The sequence below is a fragment of the Eulemur rufifrons genome, chromosome 29 (assembly GCF_041146395.1).
Source record: "Eulemur rufifrons isolate Redbay chromosome 29, OSU_ERuf_1, whole genome shotgun sequence".
Classification (NCBI taxonomy): Eukaryota; Metazoa; Chordata; class Mammalia; order Primates; family Lemuridae; genus Eulemur; species Eulemur rufifrons.
The window spans coordinates 70932416-70951774 of NC_091011.1; the positions used below are offsets into that span (position 1 = coordinate 70932416).

The following is a 19359-nucleotide window of genomic DNA, read 5'->3' on the forward strand; positions in this document are numbered from 1 at the left end:
ACACTTCAAAATAGCTAGAAGAGAATAATTCCAATGTTCCTAGCATAAAGAAAAGATAAATATTTCAGGTGATGGAGATCCCAGTTACCCTGATTTGGTCTTTACACATTAGATCAATGTATCAAATTATCACTTGTACCCTGAAGATGTACACATCTATTTTGTATCGGAAGGAAGGGAGGAAGGGAGAAAGGAAAGGAAAGAAAACCATGAGAAGAAGCAGGGATTGTTGATGTTCTGGGACTTTATGGTCATTCAGCCCAAGCTCTTCATTTTTCAGCAGAGAACATTGAGACTAACAAAGGAAGGAAAAGGCAGTATTTTGTCTAAATTCATGTGGTTAGTTTGTGGCAAAGCCAGGCCTAGAACCTAAGTCTTCAGATTCCTACCTTAATATTTTAAATGGACTAAGAAACTTCAGACTTGGAAAATGCTCTCACATGCTTGATAAATTCTTAATAAGCATGTGCTGAAATCATGGCAATCTTTTAGCATTATATTTTTTGGGGGAGGGAAAAGGTATTATAGGTCTCTAATAATTATTATATACATTTAAAATAATATTTTAACATTTTCTTTCTAAGACCTCTTTGAAATATTTTTTGGTTAAACAAAAAGAAAAAAGTAAACTTATTTGGAGACAATTTCATATTGAAAGTGGAAATTCACTCTGATGCCAAAAGGATTTTGTTTGTGCATTCCTCCTCTCAGTGGAGGTTCTCTTAAGAAGGTTACCTGTTACCTGCTTAGATGATGCTTGCTGTGTGCCAGGTGCTAACCTAAAGCACTTTGCATGCTAGCTCATTTACTCTGTACCATGGTAGAATGGGGTAATTGCTAGTGCTGTTGCCACTACTTACACATAAGCCGAATGGGGGGAATAGGCAAGTGAGTAACCAGCCTTAGTTCACACAGCCAGCAAGTGGCAGAGCAGGGTTGGAACCCAGGCCATCTTACACAGGCAACCCGTATGATTATCGCTCATTTCACTGCCTCTCTGGTTAAGTTCTCAGCTGTTTTTCTAGCCTGCTGAACAAATGGTAGGTCTGGATTTTATTCTAGCAGTAGCTTGGTGTGGGTTCACAGGCTATAAATTAATTACCACAGTATGGGTTATTTCCTTTCACTCTGGTAAGCTAGGACCAATGGTGGTTTTTCCTTTTAACTCGGAGATGGTGAAGAAGTCCCATCAGCAATAAAGGGATTTCCCTAGAGCACGGTTGCCTTTGCAGATCTGGGCTGGCCAGGCTTTCTCCCGCATGTGGGGTGCAGCTGCTGGGACCGGATGATCACTGCTGCACTGTCTTAGGTACATTTGCCTTGCAGCTTTCTCAGGAAGCAGAGGATAGAGGATACTCCTGACTGATAGGAAACTTTGAGCAAAGGAAACCCTCTCATGTAGAAACGTTTTGAAAGGCCATTCTCAAAAATGCAAGTCTATGCTGAAGGCGAAATAACTACAATGTGGGAATAGCTGTGAGAGCTTTAGGCTCCTGCTTTAGAGATTGTTGCCACTGGTATTGTCTAGCTTGGAGGGACTCAGCTTTGCTAGGCCTTGAAATGAACCCACGGTGAGGTTTCTATTCAGCCACTATCCTTTTCTGCCAAGTGCATTTCAGAGAGAGGCAGCATTGAGGTAAAGGATCAGGTGCTTTGTAAAATGGCTGTGTGCATGGAAGTGCTTAGTGGTTTGTTTCATGGCACCAGGGAGACAATTACCTAACTGCTGTCCTCTAAGCAATGTTCTGAGAGCCTGCCATGAACAAAGTGCACGGCTGCCCTTGGGGAAATTGGTTGTTTGGGGACCCTCAGGATTCCTGTGCTGCATACTGAAATTATCATGCAATTTGATTTCTTAGGAGAAGAGAGATAAAAACAAACAAAAAACCTGGTATTTCCTTTGTGAAGAAAAAGTCAATTAACTGAACAAATATACGTAGAAATAAAATTTACTTGGCAAATGCTGCTGTGTTTTACACTAATGTGTTTAAAAATAAATAAGTGTATATTTGACTAGCTGTCACTGATAGTTCTTAATTTCACAAATGGAAAGCCAGCAATGAGTTTGCCATACCTCCTAGCTCACTCTGCCCTGTTGGCTCCTGTGCCCATACCCATCCAGGCAGCTCTCTCCCTTGCTTAACTTCAAGGTGCCTCTCTGCCCACTTGGCACAAGTCTTCCCATCCCCGTCCAGTTCCAGCCATAAGAACTGCACCTGTTATCACAGTGCAAACCTGCCAATTTAGTCTTTTATCTGCTTGTGAGGGCACGTCCAGCCTCTACAGGCAATGTTTATTTCAGTGTAGAAAATTTCTGGGTTTTGCTTTTGCTTTTGAGAGTAGTAAGGTGGATATGTGCAGAAAAAGCTTCCCTTGATTTTCTCAAAATGTTGGTAGAATGGAGAAAATGCTGTATGTTGTATTGACATTTATAGATATATTGCTGTATCCCTAGTAATATGTGTGTGCATGTGTGTGTGTATCAATAATAAAGAGGTATAAAAAAGGCATCCAGTGCATAATTTTTGAAAGTCAGAATTTTAAGAACAAGAAAGAGAAAAAAAATGAGACTAGTAAATGAAAGAATAAGTTCATGGGTTGGATGTAAAAGAAGTATGTTTTGGGGAAGGGTGGTAGAAGAGATAACGATTGGATAGGATAGTTTTTCTTTTTCTATCTGGCCATGGATTTGGTCAGATTTGGCCAGTGTAGAACATGGACCAACACTTACCACAATTTATAATTATATTTTATTTGTGTGATCATACATTGTCATCTTTCTCTCTAGAATGGAAGCATCACAAAGACAGGGGCCATATTTGTGTTTTTATGTACTACTGTATACCCTGTACTTATAATTCCAGAGTAAATACTTAGGACATATTTGTTGAAAGCACAGAAGATCCAGGGAGTAAATGAATTAACTGACTGCAACAAAATTATCAGGGAGCTTGTTTAAAATGATGGATTCCAAATACACCCCCGACCAACTGAATCAGAATCTTTAGAGGAGGCACCTAGAGGACAGCTGCCATCACAGTATGAGCTGGCAGGACTTGGGATGAATGACACAGGCTGGCTTCTTCCAGTTCACAGTGGTCTCCATGACTTCACCCAGAAGTGTGACCCTCCTTTCCAGGCCTCAGTAATTAATGCTACAGTGGAAAATCTCATCCTGTGAATGTACAGATGCCAAGGTGGGGATGGATCATTGGCTGTTGACCTTGAAAAGAGCCTTACCTCCCTGTCTTTTCTCTTTTCTTAAAGCCTTTACAACAGGTGGCCAGAAAAGGGGTGGGTGGACGGGCATACATGCCAGCCCTTCACATAGCCCCCACAACTGTTTAGGGGAACAGGTGACTGAGATATAGGAAGCTGAAGGCCAAGACCCACTAGTAGCTATTTAGTGTTCCTAAACAAAACATGCAGAAGCCAAGAGCTTAAAAAAAAAAGTTATGTCTGTCAAGGAATTGGGAGGAACTTTAAAAGGATCAGTGGGTATGGAGAATTCGAAAAGGAAACTAAAAAGGTTACAGATGTTACTGTAACTAACATCTCAGCTTCCTTGGTTTATCTCCTTTATCAACAACCCAGATGATCCCCTTTTGCCAAAAAAACGAAAAACAAACAAACAAAAAAAACATATAGGAAAGTCCCTGACTCATAAAGTGTTTTATATATAGAACGTGCAATTCAAAAGAAAAGGAGGTCTTATTGGATAGGAAGAATCTAGGCATCTTCAGTAAAGATTCAACGTTTAGGTCTGCAAGAGTGATGGAAGGGCCTTTTTTTTTTTATCATCCCTCTGTCAGATTTATTTTTATTTTATTTTTTTTGAGACAGAGTCTCGTCGTGTTGCCTAGGCTAGAGTACCATGGCGTCAGCCTAGCTCACAGCAACCTCAAACTCCTGGGCTCAAGCTATCCTCCTGCCTTAGCCTCCAAGTAGCTGGGACTACAGATGTTCACCACCACGCCGTCTAATTTTTTCTATTTTTAGTAGAGACGGAGTCTTGCTCTTGCTCAGGCTGGTCTTGAACTCCTGACCTCAAGTAATCCTCCTGCCTTGGCCTCCCAGAGTGCTAGGATTATACGTCTGTCAGATTTTTGTTCCCTTCCTGCAGGTAAAAATGAGACAATTTTACACCTTAGGCCAGCTGCAAATCTGGATCTCTACCCCCAGCTCCTAGCTCCAGTCCTCCTTGGTCATCCTCTCTGCTTCTGTCAGATAGTAATGGAGGAGATCACTGGATCCTTGCCAAATGGGTCTTTGTTTTAATATCATTTGTGCCCTGAGTGTAGCTTATGTGCCTTCTGCCTTGTAATGTATAGGTGCAAACCACTTCCTCAACCCTCACATTCTCAATTCCATCCCCACCTCCCTATTCCCAGAAGATAAACCTTACCTGCACCTCCACTGAGATTAGTGTCACCCAGTTTTTATCCTTTTGTTGCCTTCTTACCTGTGAAACAGTTCATAGCACACCATACTTTCCAAAATAGAATATCTATTCATATTTCTCTTTCTTCCTGTTTTAGAGCAAGAAGTGGTAGGTTACCTTTTCAAGGTAGGATGGATGTGCTTCCTGGGCCCTTGACATCATGCCTCTTGGTCATTTGTACTCCTTCCCACCTTTCATTTCTCTCTTTCTGCTGGATTTTTCTCCTTCTACAAATGTGTGTGAGCCTCTTTTTTTTTATATAACAAACAAAATGAACATAAAACCTTTTTTATCAATCCTGCTGTTTATTTAGACTATATCCCATTACATCCATTGGGCCAGCCCTTATCATCCATCATTCAAACTTCCAACCATCCATCCATCTAGTCTTCTAATCATCCCAACCTCCTTCCCTTCATCCAACATTAACTGAGTGTTTACTATAACCTCATTTTGCACATTAGAAAACTGAGCCCCAAAGAATCAAGAGAACCAACCAAGGTCACACAACCCAGCTATCTAGTTTACAGGGCTTTTGCCTTTAAACTAGATGGTAGGGTCACTGTTGATTACCTAGATGCCAAACCCAATTGATGCTTTTCAGTTCTTAGGCATCTTATTTGACCTGTATAATTTGTGAGGTGGAGCACAAGTAGGAAAAAAGCATTAGCGAGATTAACTTTTTAAAATAATGACATGTGTAAATTTATATTTTAATTTTTTGGTTATCTGTCAAATTAAAAACTGCTTTGTGTTCCACTGTGACAGGCCCACCAAGCTACTGGCATGTCCAAGAACTACTTTTAAAATCTAAATAAGTGAAGTATCCCAAGAATGGAAAAATAAGCACCACATGTACTCACCATCAAATTGGTTTCACTGATCACCTAAGAGTACATTTAGGAATAACATTAATCAGGTGTTGGGCAGATGTGGGGGCGGGGGAGGGGATGGGTGCATACATACATAACGAGTGAGATGTGCACTGTCTAGGGGGATGGACACACTTGAAGCTCTGATGGGGGGGACAAGGGCAATATATGTAACCTGAACTTTTGTACCCCCATAATATGCTGAAGTAAAAAAAAATCTAATTTTGTTTATGAGAGCTTTGCTGTTTACATTGTAGGTGTGCACCAGGGAAAAGAATTCAAAGTGACACCAAATATGTACACATTATGTAACACCATCTGTCCATTTGGATCTGTGCAGCTCCAGGTGCTTGGCCAAAGCCTGACATGTTTCAGGATAAGGGAAAGATTGTTATGCTAACAATTAGTAGACTTGGTTTGAAGTTTCAAAAGGCTTCAGATTCTTCCCTTCTTCCTTTCCTAGTTGTTCATTCAATACATATTGGAAGAACAGAGGTCCTCCTTTATACTGTTGTCCCCTGTATACAGTAGAAGTCCTTCTTTATACTTGCATCCGCCGTACACAGCAGGGGCTGTACTACTGCTGTGATATGATAGGTCTGAGAAGACAACCCCACATACACACAGCTGCATGAAAAACCCAGTCTTTACTGAGGTCTGTTATTACTGTGTTAGGAATACTGGGTGGAAGGTCTATCTCTTATTATAATGCAAATGTCTAGTTTATGAGAGTCATTTATATCTTAGGATGGATTATCTGGTCCCATTTGATAGACTATTTCTGGATCGGTTTTTATAGCTAAGAAAGCACAGAGAGATAGTGTCAGAGGGCACTTGGAAGTGTAGATTTGAAAAGGGAAATGAGAGGCTACATCTGTCTGGGTTTGTTTATATGAAGCAAGGGAGTTATAAAAAGAGGTCTTGTAATAGGAACTTGGTAAGTTAGTGGCAGAGAGCTGGGGCTTCAGGCTAAGTGACTATTTAGCTGTGTGACTTTGGTCAGGTCATTGTACCTTGAATGATAGTACTCATTCCTCATTGGTGAATGGACTCTGTACATAGTCCTTTAAGGTCCCTTTTAGTGCTGACATTCTGTGGTTCTACTGGAGGAACTGAGAAATCTGAAGAATGCTGAGGATTTTTTTGTGTGATGGATACAGGCATGCCAGGAGCAACCTGTGAGGAGCATTGTGGATCTGTGGCATGGACTTGTAGTGGCAGGAGCCAAGTGGTTGTGATCCTGGAGCTCAGCTCGTGACTGGTATGGAACACTTAGTGCTGTGTGATGGAGTGAATGAATTAAGGCCTGGCAGGTGCCGCAGCAGCACAATATAGAAAGCAGAACAAAGGCTTGGGGCAAAGAAGGCTTTCCTCCACTAGTGATTGAGAGCCACTGCCAGTTCTGCGACCAATGTTTTGGGTCCTTTGGAGTCTTCCTTCTCTTCTAAAAAAGGCAAAGCCATGAGTCTCTTGAAGGCTTTGCTGAGTAGTCAGGACTGTAAAACTGTCATGATGATTTCCAGGACTTCCCACCAACAACCTAGTAACAGACAAGATGCTGTACTAACCTGAATTGTAGACTGGCAAAAAGAGGAGTGACTCATAGAAATATGTGAGGAGGCATGGGTATCAGTAACATAATAAAGGGTAGCTTTGCTGTTACATTTGAAAACCGACTATGCAGCAGGCACTGAACTAGGTGTTTTACATGGGTTGGTTTGAAAATTAAGGGCCCTTGACATAAGTATTTCTACTTTACATTTGAAGAAACTGATGTTCAAATAGATCGAATAACTGACTCCCTTCTGGATCTATGGTCTATACATTTGCCATTCTTGAACTTTCTTCCTTCTTCAAACAAAGTCTCTTATTTCTGGTATTCTGAATGATACAGATTAATCTTGTTTCTTCTTAACTTTCATTGTATATTCTCCCCACTCTGCCAAGAGAAATTACTTGAATGTTTTAACATGTAAAAGCTCATATACTGCTTGAGCATCCCAAATCCAAAAATTTAAAATCCAAAATGCTCCAAAATCTGAAATGTTTTGAGTGCCCAACATGACACTCAAAGGAAATGTTCATTGGAGTGTTTTGGATTTTTGAATTAGGGATGTTCAACCAGTATAATACAAATATTCCAAAATCTGAAAAAAAAAATTCAAAATCCAAAGCACTTTTGATCTTAAGCATTTAGAATAAGGGATACTCAACCTGTAGCCAGACGGAGTAACTTCCAGGTGTGTCTTATTATAGGATTGGAAACATTTCATTTGGTTTCACTTCCTCTGGTCACTCATAGATGTTCTTTATATATTTTTAGATCTTTGATATAATAAAAGAGAGAAAATATCGGTTTTTAAATAATAGCCCGAAGTCCATTCCAGAGTAGATAATGAAATCTTGTTTTTATGAAATAAGTAAGGATAAAAGTAATTAATTCTATATTAATTGCACATTCTATGTTATAAAAATATAGCTATCCTATGAGATTCTAGGATGTAGTTGATTCTTAAATTTTTTCTGTGAAATGGTTTGTGACTGCTTACGGAAAAATTTCTAAGTCAGAGAGGGGAGAGGAATGGATGTGGGACTTTGAAGAGTGGTGGGGAAGTGTTCGCTGTAGAAGCCGAGGGGTCCAAGTGAGAAGGGCTGGGGGAGGTCACTTGCTTTTCTGGTACTTAGGAAGTCCTGACTTTGATCTAGTCATGTGAACATCGTTGTTCCTCCTTTTAGTAATGAAAATTATTTCTTTTCTCTTTTGGAATTCACAGTACATAATGATTAGTAAGCTTGTGAACTAGGAAACATTAATGGTGTACAACAGATGCTTGTGTTTATAAAGCACTTTTCAGCAAGTGGAGTAATGCTGAGTCTCAGCAGTTGGGTGGGTGCCATCCACACAGGAAGTGGGATACCTCTCATTCTTTTGTTCTGTAAAACCAGCATTTCTCTAAGGAGGTCTTCCTTTAAAAAAAAAAAAAAAAAAAGGAATTTTGCTCTTAAAAATTTTACCAAGTCAGAATATAAAGTGCCAAGAATTTGAATATTTCAAAAGCTATATTTCTGGAATTGGCTTTCAGTTATGGTGCTTTGTTATTTGAATATTATATAAATTTGGAACAATGTTCGTTTATTAGTGATTATAGTTAATAGATTTTTTGAAACCAGTATTAAGCAGAGAAAACCACATTGATAATTTTAAATGTTATTGGTGTTTTTATTTTATTTTTAGAATAAACAATTTTTTTGGATTAAAAATTGTTTAATTAAGTATTTAAGGTGGTTAGAATTAGTAAACATAACATACTTTATGGACGTGTGTACAGAAGTCATAAATGGTAACAAGGACCATAAACACGCTTATTATTTTTCTGTTCTAGATATTTGAATGGTGGTATTTTCGCAAATACGGAACTTCATTCATTGAACAAGTCTCAGTAAGCCACTTGCGCCCCCTTCTGGGAGGGGTTGACAACAACTCCTCCAACAATTCTAACTCCAGTAATGGGGACTCAGATTCCAACAGGCAAAGTGTCTCAGGTATGGAAAGTCAGTTTGCAATATTATTTGCTTACTCGTACTAAATTATTATTGTTACTCTTACTAAATTATTATGAATATAAGACAGTAAGAATGTTATTTAAAAACGAGGCTTCAGAGAAAAATGCAGTTCATTTTCCCAGGGAGCTGACAAGCTGTATCAGCAAAGTAGGGTATAACCATCCCAGGGAAAGGAAATATTTATCTTGTTAGCTTTACTTCTTCTGTTTGATCATTTAGGTCAATGTGTCCAACCTGAGGCTCCAGCCTCCTTGTCTGTAGTTTCTCAAACCTTAGTAAATGGATCCATTTTCTTCCTTGATAATTGCAGAATCTTGTATCTAACTAGATCTGATCACTTCACTCTGCTTATCATGCTTCATTGATTCCCATTCCACTGAAAATAAAGCCCAGATTCCTCAGCACAGCATAAGCTGCTTTTAACCTATCTTGCCAACTTTGGCTTCTGTCACAATCTAGTCCCTTTCCTGAATGTCCAGTTTTCTGGCCACATGAAGCTACTTTTCATTTCTTAAGCATACCATGTTTCTCATGACACTCTGCCTAGTAGAAGTCTGTCTTCCTTTTTCCCTTGTTCATCCATCATTACCCAAACCAAATGTCACCTTCTGGGAAGTCTTCTCTGATAGGTTATACACTATGTCTCCACTCTCACTGATCCGTAATATTTTTACCCTTGGCAACGTGTATTAAATTGCATTGAATTTTTAAGGTACTGCTTTATTGCAGTATCTCTAGCATCTTGCACAGTGTCTACTATTTCTTTGAAATTCAGTGAATGAACACATGACTGCATGCAAGGATTGTACTTTCTTCTCTTACAAAACAAGAGGGAAGAATATAATTTCTTAGCTCAATCTCTTTATCAACTCAGTAAATATTTCCTAGGTACCTGTTATGAACCTTGTCTTATACAGGTTCTTCTGAATTATTATGATTAAAAAGAAGTCCAGGTTCTTTTCCCCATGGAACTCTACTGCAGGACACAGAGCAATAAGTGCTCTGATTGTATGAGGAAAACATATAATGCAATGGGAAACAAAGGAGGGGATCCTGACCCAAATTTGGAGGAGGGGTTTTCTTCTTGAAGGAGAGGGCACCAGTTCTGAGACTTAAAGGATAAAGAGGAAGAAATTAAAAGAGCTAGGTTAGATATTTTTTCTTCCTCTCTAGAATAACTCAATCCACATTTCATAAGTGTCTAGCTAGATTATAAGCCTCAAGGAACATTGTACATGTATTTTGTTCCTGATGGTTGAGTCAGTGCTCTTTTAATAGACCATTTGCCATCCAGCCATGAGTGCTAGTGGGCACCTGTTGGTACACATTTATTTAACCTAAAGGGTACACGCATGAGAGATGGCACCACCCAGGTAACAAAATTATCTGGGACTCTGTAAACTCATCCCTTTGTGAAATAGAAAGAGACACGAGCAAAGCAAAACATTGCTTGAACCAGCTACTCTAATAAATGCAGCTTATTATTCTAATGAGGAATCTTGATCATGCAGTCATCAAGCATGAGCAGTTGTGGATAATTGCCACTACTTTGCATCTGCTATGAATACCCTACAGATTAAAAGTGCTCTTGTCTTGACTATAGTCTTTGAATGACATAGAACATTGTAGAAAATTGACAGATTGACAACAGAAAGCATCCTCATTTGAAGCCATTCTTTATACTGAATACATTTATATTTTCATTAAAGTTTGCCCTCTTTCTCTTCCTGATTTAAATCTCTTGACATCATTCCTTAATGCGATGGAAAGTTCATACTCTTTTTATTGTCACTATTATTTTGCTGGCTTTCTTAGTGGATGCCTTGATTAAGCCTTATTCATTATATGAATGTCGTTACTATTCTAAGTGCTGTAATAGCAGCTTTGTAAGGGAGAAACCATGCCCTTTTAAAAAATATATTCAATAATAATAACCATGGAAATTCTCAATTGTATCTATAATAAGTTTTTACCTGGCTAACACTGAGCTTTTGAATATTATTAATTCAATTCCACTAGTATTTACTGAATGCTTACTATGCATTCCATATTTCCATTCATTTCGTATATAATAGATATAGCATTTATGATCTGATCTCATAACAATGTTTAAATAATTACCTTTAGAAAAATGGAAATTACCTTGTCTAAGTATATTTAGGCCTCAATCTGCCCACTTCTCTTTGACATTGAGCTTCTAGTATTTGGCTAACTCAGTTCAACAAACATGCCATGCTAGTATGGAAGTACCAGATATCGTGGGACCAAGACCATTTTCTTTCTTCTTGTGTTGATTTTTATTTTTGAATAAGAAAAATTCTATAAAAGTGCATTGCCTGCATTTATTTCTACCCTTAATCACTTTCTATTTCGTAGTCTGGTGTCAGCTAAGTGTAAAGGAAAAAGTAGGTCCAAAGCTGAGGGTAATTAATGTATTTCCTTAAAACAGAGAGATTTGTGTAAAAATCTCTATTGTTTTCATAATAATAAAATGATTGTTGCCTTAATAACAGAAAGGTGAAGGTACAGATTTTCTTGGAGCGTCATAAGACACCCCTTTGCTGAATCTTCCATGTAATATAACGTGGCCAACAAAGTCCCATGGACATTGGCAAAGGCAGTTTAATGGCATTGATTACTTGAGAAAATCACTGAAAAAAGCTAAAAATAAATTAAAAATATTGGTTATAAACATTGGTCCATATGAAAACTCAGTGTAGCTCTTCCCTTAAAGAACAGAGTAAATACACAACCTACAAAATTCTGTAGAAAATATTCACAAAGGATTAATATCCAGAATCTACAAGGAACTAAAATGAACAGAAAAGAAAATAACTCCATTAAAAAGTTTGCAAAAGACATGAACAGTTATTTTTCAAAGGAAATATATATAAATGGCCAAAAAACATATGAAAAAAATGCTCAATATCACTAGTCATCAGAGAAGTGCAAATTAAAATCACAGTGAGATACCACCCTACCCATGCCAGAATGGCCATTATTAAAAAGTCAAAAAACAATAGATGTTGGCATGGATGTAGTAAAAAGAGAACACTTATGCACTGTGGATGGGAATGAAACTAGCACAACCACTATGGAAAACAGTATGGTGATTCCTCAAAGAACTAAAAGTAGACCTACCATTCAATCCAGCAATCCCACTACTGGGTATCTATGCAAAGGAAAAGAAGTCATTATACCAAGAAGACACAGGCACTGATATGTTTATTGCTGCACAAGTCATAATTGCAAAGATAGGGGATCAAAGTTAAGTGTCCATTAATTGATGAGTGGATAAAGAAATTGTGGTATGTATATACCATGGAATATTAGCCATAAGAAAGAATGAAATAGTGTCTTTTGCAGTGACTTGGATGAAACCAGAAGCCATTATCCTAAGTGAAGTATCTCAGGAGTAGAAAAACAAATATCACCTGTACTCACTTATAAGTGGGAGCTAAATGATGGGTATACATGGTCACACAGAGTGGTATAATGGGCTTGGAGACTAGAATAGGGTAGGGTGGAAGGAGAGCTTAGGGATCAAAAATTACCTGTTGGGTACAATATACACTATTCTGGTGGTGGGTACACTAAAACCCTGACTTCACCACTGTACAATTCATCCATGTAACAAAAAAAAACCACTTATACCCCTAAATCTTTTGAAATAAAAATAAATAAACATATTTTTTAAAAGAATATTTTGTTTTGAATAAAAACCAAAAATCCTGGCTTACCTAAGAATGATTTGAGATGGGGGTAGTAGGATGAGGAATGAGAAAGATTGTCATGGTTACAGAGCAACTTGTGCACATGTTTTTAAACTTTTGGACAAAGTTTCTATGCAAAGTGGACTTGCTCAAAATTTGTGGTGATCTTTTCTAGGGGCCCATGGAGAAATGTAGTTAATTATACAGGTTCTTAGTTTATCCAAACTTCAAATTATTTGGCTGAAGTTAACATTTGTGAGCATTCCACTTGTTTTGCTTTATTTGGGGAGCTAAACTGCTATTTTTCTCCCAAATATACAGTTTCTGATAAACCCTACTGATATATTTTGCCACATTACCATGTTTCTCACTGCCATTTCTTAATTCAGCTTAGTTTATGAGCTGATGATGAATATGGATTTAAAAAGTGGCTAACTGCTCCCTTTCTTAAGGGAAGGGATTCTCAGGGCCTAATAACATCCTGAATGTGGGTTTCTGAGAATATCTGTTTGATAATTTGCCTTGTTCTCAAATAAGATGCCACAAAGACAAAGATTTGCAGCATTCACTTTCTTCAAGATAATAGGAAAAGTTCAGGATGCTCCATCACATGAAAAGTATCTTTGCCAAAATCAAGTTTGAATTCTCTGAGACACTAATAGCCTCTTGCATAGAACTGGATCTTTAAACAAACTCTGGTATAGTCACTTGGCTTCCTGTCACAAATCATCTCATTTAATCTCCATAAATATATATAGAGAGAGCTATATATTCCAAATTCTAAATAAATCTAAATTCTAAATAATTCTAATAATTCTATATAAATATATAATCTAAATTCTAAATTAAAATTCATTATATCGCTAGAGGCAATTTAAGCACTGATTGAATAAAGATAAGAAAGAAAAGCAGCAGAGATGAAGAAACTCCGGCAGAGTGAAAAAAATATATCCTAAGGCCTTCATAGATCTCAAACTCTTGTAACATCAGAACAAAGAATTTTCTCCATAGAATGCCCTATATTAGGTTATTAAGTATGAAATGTCCGATTTTCCCTAAGTACTAAGTTTGACAGTTGATATCACTGACATTTCACTTTGACACTTCTTGTTTTATTTTTATTGTGAAGGTATATCCTTAGTCTTTCAAGTGCGTGTTTTGTCTTGTGATTATCTTTCAGATTTTTTTTAGAGTAATTTTTGTGAAACTGTGGATAAGTCAAAAATCCATGCTATTTTCTAATATGAATTCTGTTGTGGAAACAATGCAGCACAGACAGCTCAAAATATCAATAAAGTGTTTGGGAAGGATGTGGCTAAAGCATAATACACGCACAGTATGTAATGATTTGAGAAGTTCCATTCTGGTGGTTTTAATTTTGAAAATGAGCCACGTGGGTGACCTGAGACCAAGGTGGATAATGATGAGCTGAAAGCTGTAGCAGAAACGAATCCATCTTAACCTACCCATGAATTAGCAGCAAGGTTTGACATTACTGTTCCAACAATATTGGACCATTTGAAACAAATGGGCAATGTAAAGAAGCTGAATAGATGGGTACCATATGAATTAAACAAGCATCAGAAGAGAAATCATCTCATAGCTTGCCTTTGTTGCTGTCACAACATAAAGGCGAAACATTTTTCCACCATATTTTTATGTGTGACGAAAAATGGATTCTTCTTGGCCATGGCAAGCATTCGGCACAAGAGTTGGATAAAGATGAAGCATCAAAACATAGTCCAAAACCAAATATTCATCCAAAAAGCAAATGCTGTCTGTTTGGTGGTCCAGCGCTAATATTATCCACTATAGCTTCATGAACCTTGGCCAATTGATTACAGCAGATGTCTGCTACAAACAATTGGACGAAATGATGAGGATGCTTGTGATTAAACAGCTCACATTGGTCAATAGAGACAAGCCAATTCTCTTGCAAGACAACGCTCAACCATATGTTGCACAAACACACTGCTCAAACTACAGCAGCTGGAATTGGAAACTCTCTGTCATCCACTATATTCACCAGACTTTGCATCAACTGACTAGCCCTTCTTCCAGACTAAGGGAAAAGTCTGTGGTTCTCTCAGAATATTTATTCCTTCTGTAGAGTTGCTTCAAGTGGATTCCAGGTAGTGGTTCATACCCCTTTCACTTTTCTACCAAGGCTATAAGTTCTCTAAATCATGAGCTGTATCTTTTTCTGTAACCTAGGGCCTAGTTCAGGATTAATGCATAATTAATGCATTAAACATGTAAACCACACAGTCATATGAATGATGGGGTGGGCATTCTAGAGGAGCAAGTGAGTGTGAGAAGGCATGGAATAAGCGTGATTGCAATGGAAGGTTTAAGTAGGGATTGGTGAGAGGGAAGACTGAACAAAAAGGATTCGAGCTTACTTTTAGAAGTCCTTAATGCTAGTAAGCATTATTTTTTAAGTTCCTTGTCTCCCACACAGAAACTTGTAGTCATCCCATTGTGACAAAGGAGAGAATCTGTTCTGGAGACTTTGGGAACTAAACAAGTGCTATTCCATTATTTGCTACTTCCTTGTTTCTTGAATTTCATTCTTGCATGTGTGCTGAGGTCAGAACATTTCTGTCAGCAGTTGTGGGTAGAGATTGTACTGTGTACTGCTGCGTGTGGAACTATAGAGAGCATGTTTGTTGTATCAGAGCCATATTTTTAACTAAACTATAATATTAATGATGTTAGCATGCCCTTGATGGAGTCCCAGTCAAATAGTGCATCCCAAGGGCACCAAAATTGTTGATGTTAATGGAGAAAAATTCCCTTTGGAGGTAAAATTTTAAATCTGATTTGAAATAAGGAATTTATTCCTCAAAGGCACAAATAAGAAATGCTTACCCTCTGGATATCTGGATTTAATTTCTTTTTTTTTTTTAATTTCTTTTTTTTTCTTTCGCATATTACAGGGGTACAAATGTTTAGGTTACATATATTGCCTTTGCCCCACCCAAGTCAGAGCTTCAAGCATGTCCATCCCCCAGACGGTGTGCACCGCACCCATGAGATGTGAATATACCCATCCCCTCCTACGCCCTCCCACCTGCCCAACAACACCCAATGAATGCTACTGCTATATGTGCACATAAGTGTTGATCACTTAATACCAATTTAATGGTGAGTACATGTGGTGCTTGTTTTTCCATTCTTGTGATACTTCACTAAGTAGAATGGGCTTCCAGCTCTATCCAGGATAATATAAGAGGCACTAGATGACCATTGTTTTTTGTTGTTGAATAAAACTCCATGGTGTGTGTATGTGTATATATATATTTGTATATATGTGCATATGTATGATATATACACCACATTTTATTAATCCACTCGTGTATTGATGGGCACTTGGGTTGTTTCCGCATCTTTGCACTTGTGAATTGTGCTGCTATAAACATTGTACTGCAGATGTCTTTTTTATAGAATGTCTTTTTTTCCTTTGGGTAGATGACCAGTAATGGGATTGCTGGATCAAATGGTAGTAATGGTAGTTCTACTTTTAGTTCTTTGAGTTATCTCCATATTGCTTTCCACAGAGGTTGTACTAGTTTGCAGTCCCACCAGCAGTGTATGTGTGTTCCTATCTGTCTGCATCCATGCCAACATTTATTGTTTTGGGACTTTTTGATAAAGACCATTCTCACTGGAGTTTAGTGATATCTCATTGTGGTTTTGATTTGCATTTCCCAGATGATTAGAGATATTGAGCATTTTTTCATGTGTTTGTTGACCATTAGTTTATCTTCTTTTGAAAAGTTTCTGTTGATGCCCTTTGCCCCCTTTTTAATGGGGTTGTTTGATTTTTTACTTGTTGATTTTCCTGATTTCTATATAGATTCCAGTTATCAGCCCTTTATCAGATGTGTAGCATGTGAATATTTTCTCCCATTCTGTAGATTGTCAGTTTGCTCTTGTGATAGTTTCTTTGGCTGTGCAGAAGCTTTTTAATTTGATCAGGTCCCACTTATTTATTTTTGTTGTTGCTGTGATTGCCTTTGGGGTCTTCCTCATAAATTCTTTCCTTAGGCCAATATCTATAAGAGTTTTCCCAACATTTTCTTCTAGAATTCTTATAGTTTCATGCCTTAGGCTTAAGTCTGTTATCCATTGTGAGTTGATTTTTGTGAGAGGTGAGAGGTGTGGATCCTGTTTCAGTCTTCTACATGTGGCTATCCAATTTTCCCAGCACCGTTTATTGAATAAGGATTATTTTCCTCAATGTATGTTTTTGTCTGCTTTGTCAAAGATTAGATGGCTATATGAGGATGGTTTTATATCTGAGTTCTCAGTTCTGTTCCATTCGTCTGTGTCTCTGTTCTTGGGCCAGTACTATGGTGTTTTAGTCACTACAGCCTTGTAGTATAGGTAAAGTCTAATAAATTATTGCCTCCCAATTTGTTCTTTTTGCTTAAGATTTTTTTTGCTATCCAGGGTCTTCTCTGCTTCCATATGAAGTGTAGACTTATTTTTTCTATATCTATGAAAAATGATGTTGGTATTTTAATAGGGATTGCATTGAATCTGTAGATCACTTTGGGTAGTATAGACATTTTAACAATGTTAGTTCTCCCAGCACATGAACATGGTATGGTTTTCCAACTGTTTACATCCTCCTGCCCTCCAGGAAGTACTCAGAACAGTGTTACACATGGATCAGCATAATAAACACTCACCAGTGTAAAATCATTCAAAAGCTGAAGGTCAAAGGCTGGATACCACAATGGCTCAAGAGAGAAAACAAAGCAACAACGTTCAACTCAACAGGATGAACAGAAATCTGCCCCACTTATCAATTTTTTCAATTAATGTGAATGGCTTGAACTGCCCACTAAAGAGACACAGGCTGGACGAATGGATAAATATACACAAGACAAGTATCTGCTGTCTTCAGGAAATACATCTAACCCACAAAGATACATTCATACTCAAGGTGAAGGGATGGAAAACAATATTCCATGCAAATGGAAGCCAAAGAAAGATGGCATAGCAGTTTTGATTTCAGATAACTTAGTCTTCAAATCAACAAAAGTAATGAAAGACAAAGATGGTCACTATATAATGGTGAAGGGTACAATTCAATGAGAAGACATAACAATTCTAATTATTTATGCACCTAACTCAGGTGCACCCAGATTCATAAAGGAAATCCTACTTGATCTAAACATAATGATAAACAGCAGCACTGTAATAGCTGGGGACTTCAACATCACTCTGACAGAACAGGACGGATCCTCCAAACAGAAAATAAACACAGAAACAATGGACTTAAACAGAACTCTAGGGCATGACTGACATTCACAGAACATTCTACCCAAAAACCATTGAATGTGCATTTTTCTCATCAGCACATGGGACATTCTCTAAAATTGATCATATCCTACACCACTAAGCACGTCTCAACAAGTTTAAAAAGGTAGAAATTATACCATGCGTCTTCTCAGACCACAGTGGAATAAAATTAGAAATGAACTCCAACAGAAACTTTCATATCTATACAAAGTCATGGAAACTAAACAACCTTTTGCTGAACAATTATTGGGTTAAAGAGGAAATTAAGATGGAAATTGAAAGATTCTTTGAACTGGATAATAAAGGAGACACAAGTTATCAAAATCTGTGGGACACAGCTAAAGCAGTCCTGAGAAGAAAATTTATATTCATAAACGCCTACATCCAAAAGACAGATCACAAATTAACAATCTAACAAATCATCTCAAAGAACTGGGAAAGGATGAGCAAACCAACCCCAACTCAGCAGAAGAAAAGAAATAACAAAGATCAGAGCAGAACTAAATGAAATCAATAATAAAAAAACTATACAGAAGATTAATAAAACAAAAAGTTGGTTCTTTGAAAAAATAAACAAAATTGACATGCCTCTTGCTACAATAAGGAGAAGCAGAATAGAAAGGACTCTAATAAGCTCAATCGGGAATGAAAAAGGAGCAATTACAACTGATACCACGGAAATACAAAATATCTTCTGTGAATACTATAAAAACCTCTATGCACATAAACTTGAAAACGTGGAGGAAATGGACAAATTCTTAGAAACACACAGCCTCCGTAGGCTCAATCAGGAAGAAATAGAATTCCTGAACAGACCAATATCAAGTACCAAAATTGAAGCAGCAATAAAAAAAAAAACCTTCCTAGAAAGGAAAGTCCTGGATCATATGGTTTCACACCTGGATTTTACCAGACCTACAAAGAAGAACTGGTGCTTATCCTGCAGAAAATATTCCACAACATCAAGAAGGAAGTAATCCTCCCCAACACATTTTATGAAACCAATATCACCCTGATACCAAAACCAGGAAAGGATGCAACAACAACAACAACAACAAAAGAAAACTGTAGACCAATATCCTTTATGAATACAGATGAAAAAATTGTCAACACAATCCTAGCAAACCGAATTCAGGTGTTTATCAAAAAAATAATCCATCATGACCAAGTGGGCTTCTTCCTAGAGATGCAGGGATGGTTCAATATATGCAGATCTATAAATGGAATTCACCACATAAATAGAAGTAAAAATAAAGACCATATGATCTTCTCAATAGATACAGAAAAAGCATTTGACAAAATTTAGCACCTTTTTATGATAAGAACATTTAACAAAATAGGCATAGATGGGACTTACCCAAAAATGATAAAATCCATACATGACAAACCCACAGCCAACATCATACTGAATGGAGAAAAACTGAAAGCATTCCTGCTTAGAACTGAGTTTAATTTC

At 37.5% G+C, this 19359-nt stretch overlaps 1 protein-coding gene across 11 annotated transcripts in view; it reads left to right on the plus strand.

Moving 5' to 3' along the window:
* Nucleotides 1-19359, plus strand: part of ST7 (suppression of tumorigenicity 7) — a 235273-nt gene that overhangs the window by 126794 nt on the left and 89120 nt on the right. For all 11 annotated transcript variants that reach the window (XR_011231791.1, XM_069462489.1, XM_069462490.1 and 8 more), the window contains one exon: nucleotides 8697-8856. Coding sequence is in view for 9 of the 11 variants with exons in the window: in XM_069462489.1 (XP_069318590.1) it covers nucleotides 8697-8856 (160 nt within the window). In the remaining 2 variants the exon portion in view is untranslated. The remainder of the gene's footprint in view (nucleotides 1-8696; nucleotides 8857-19359) is intronic.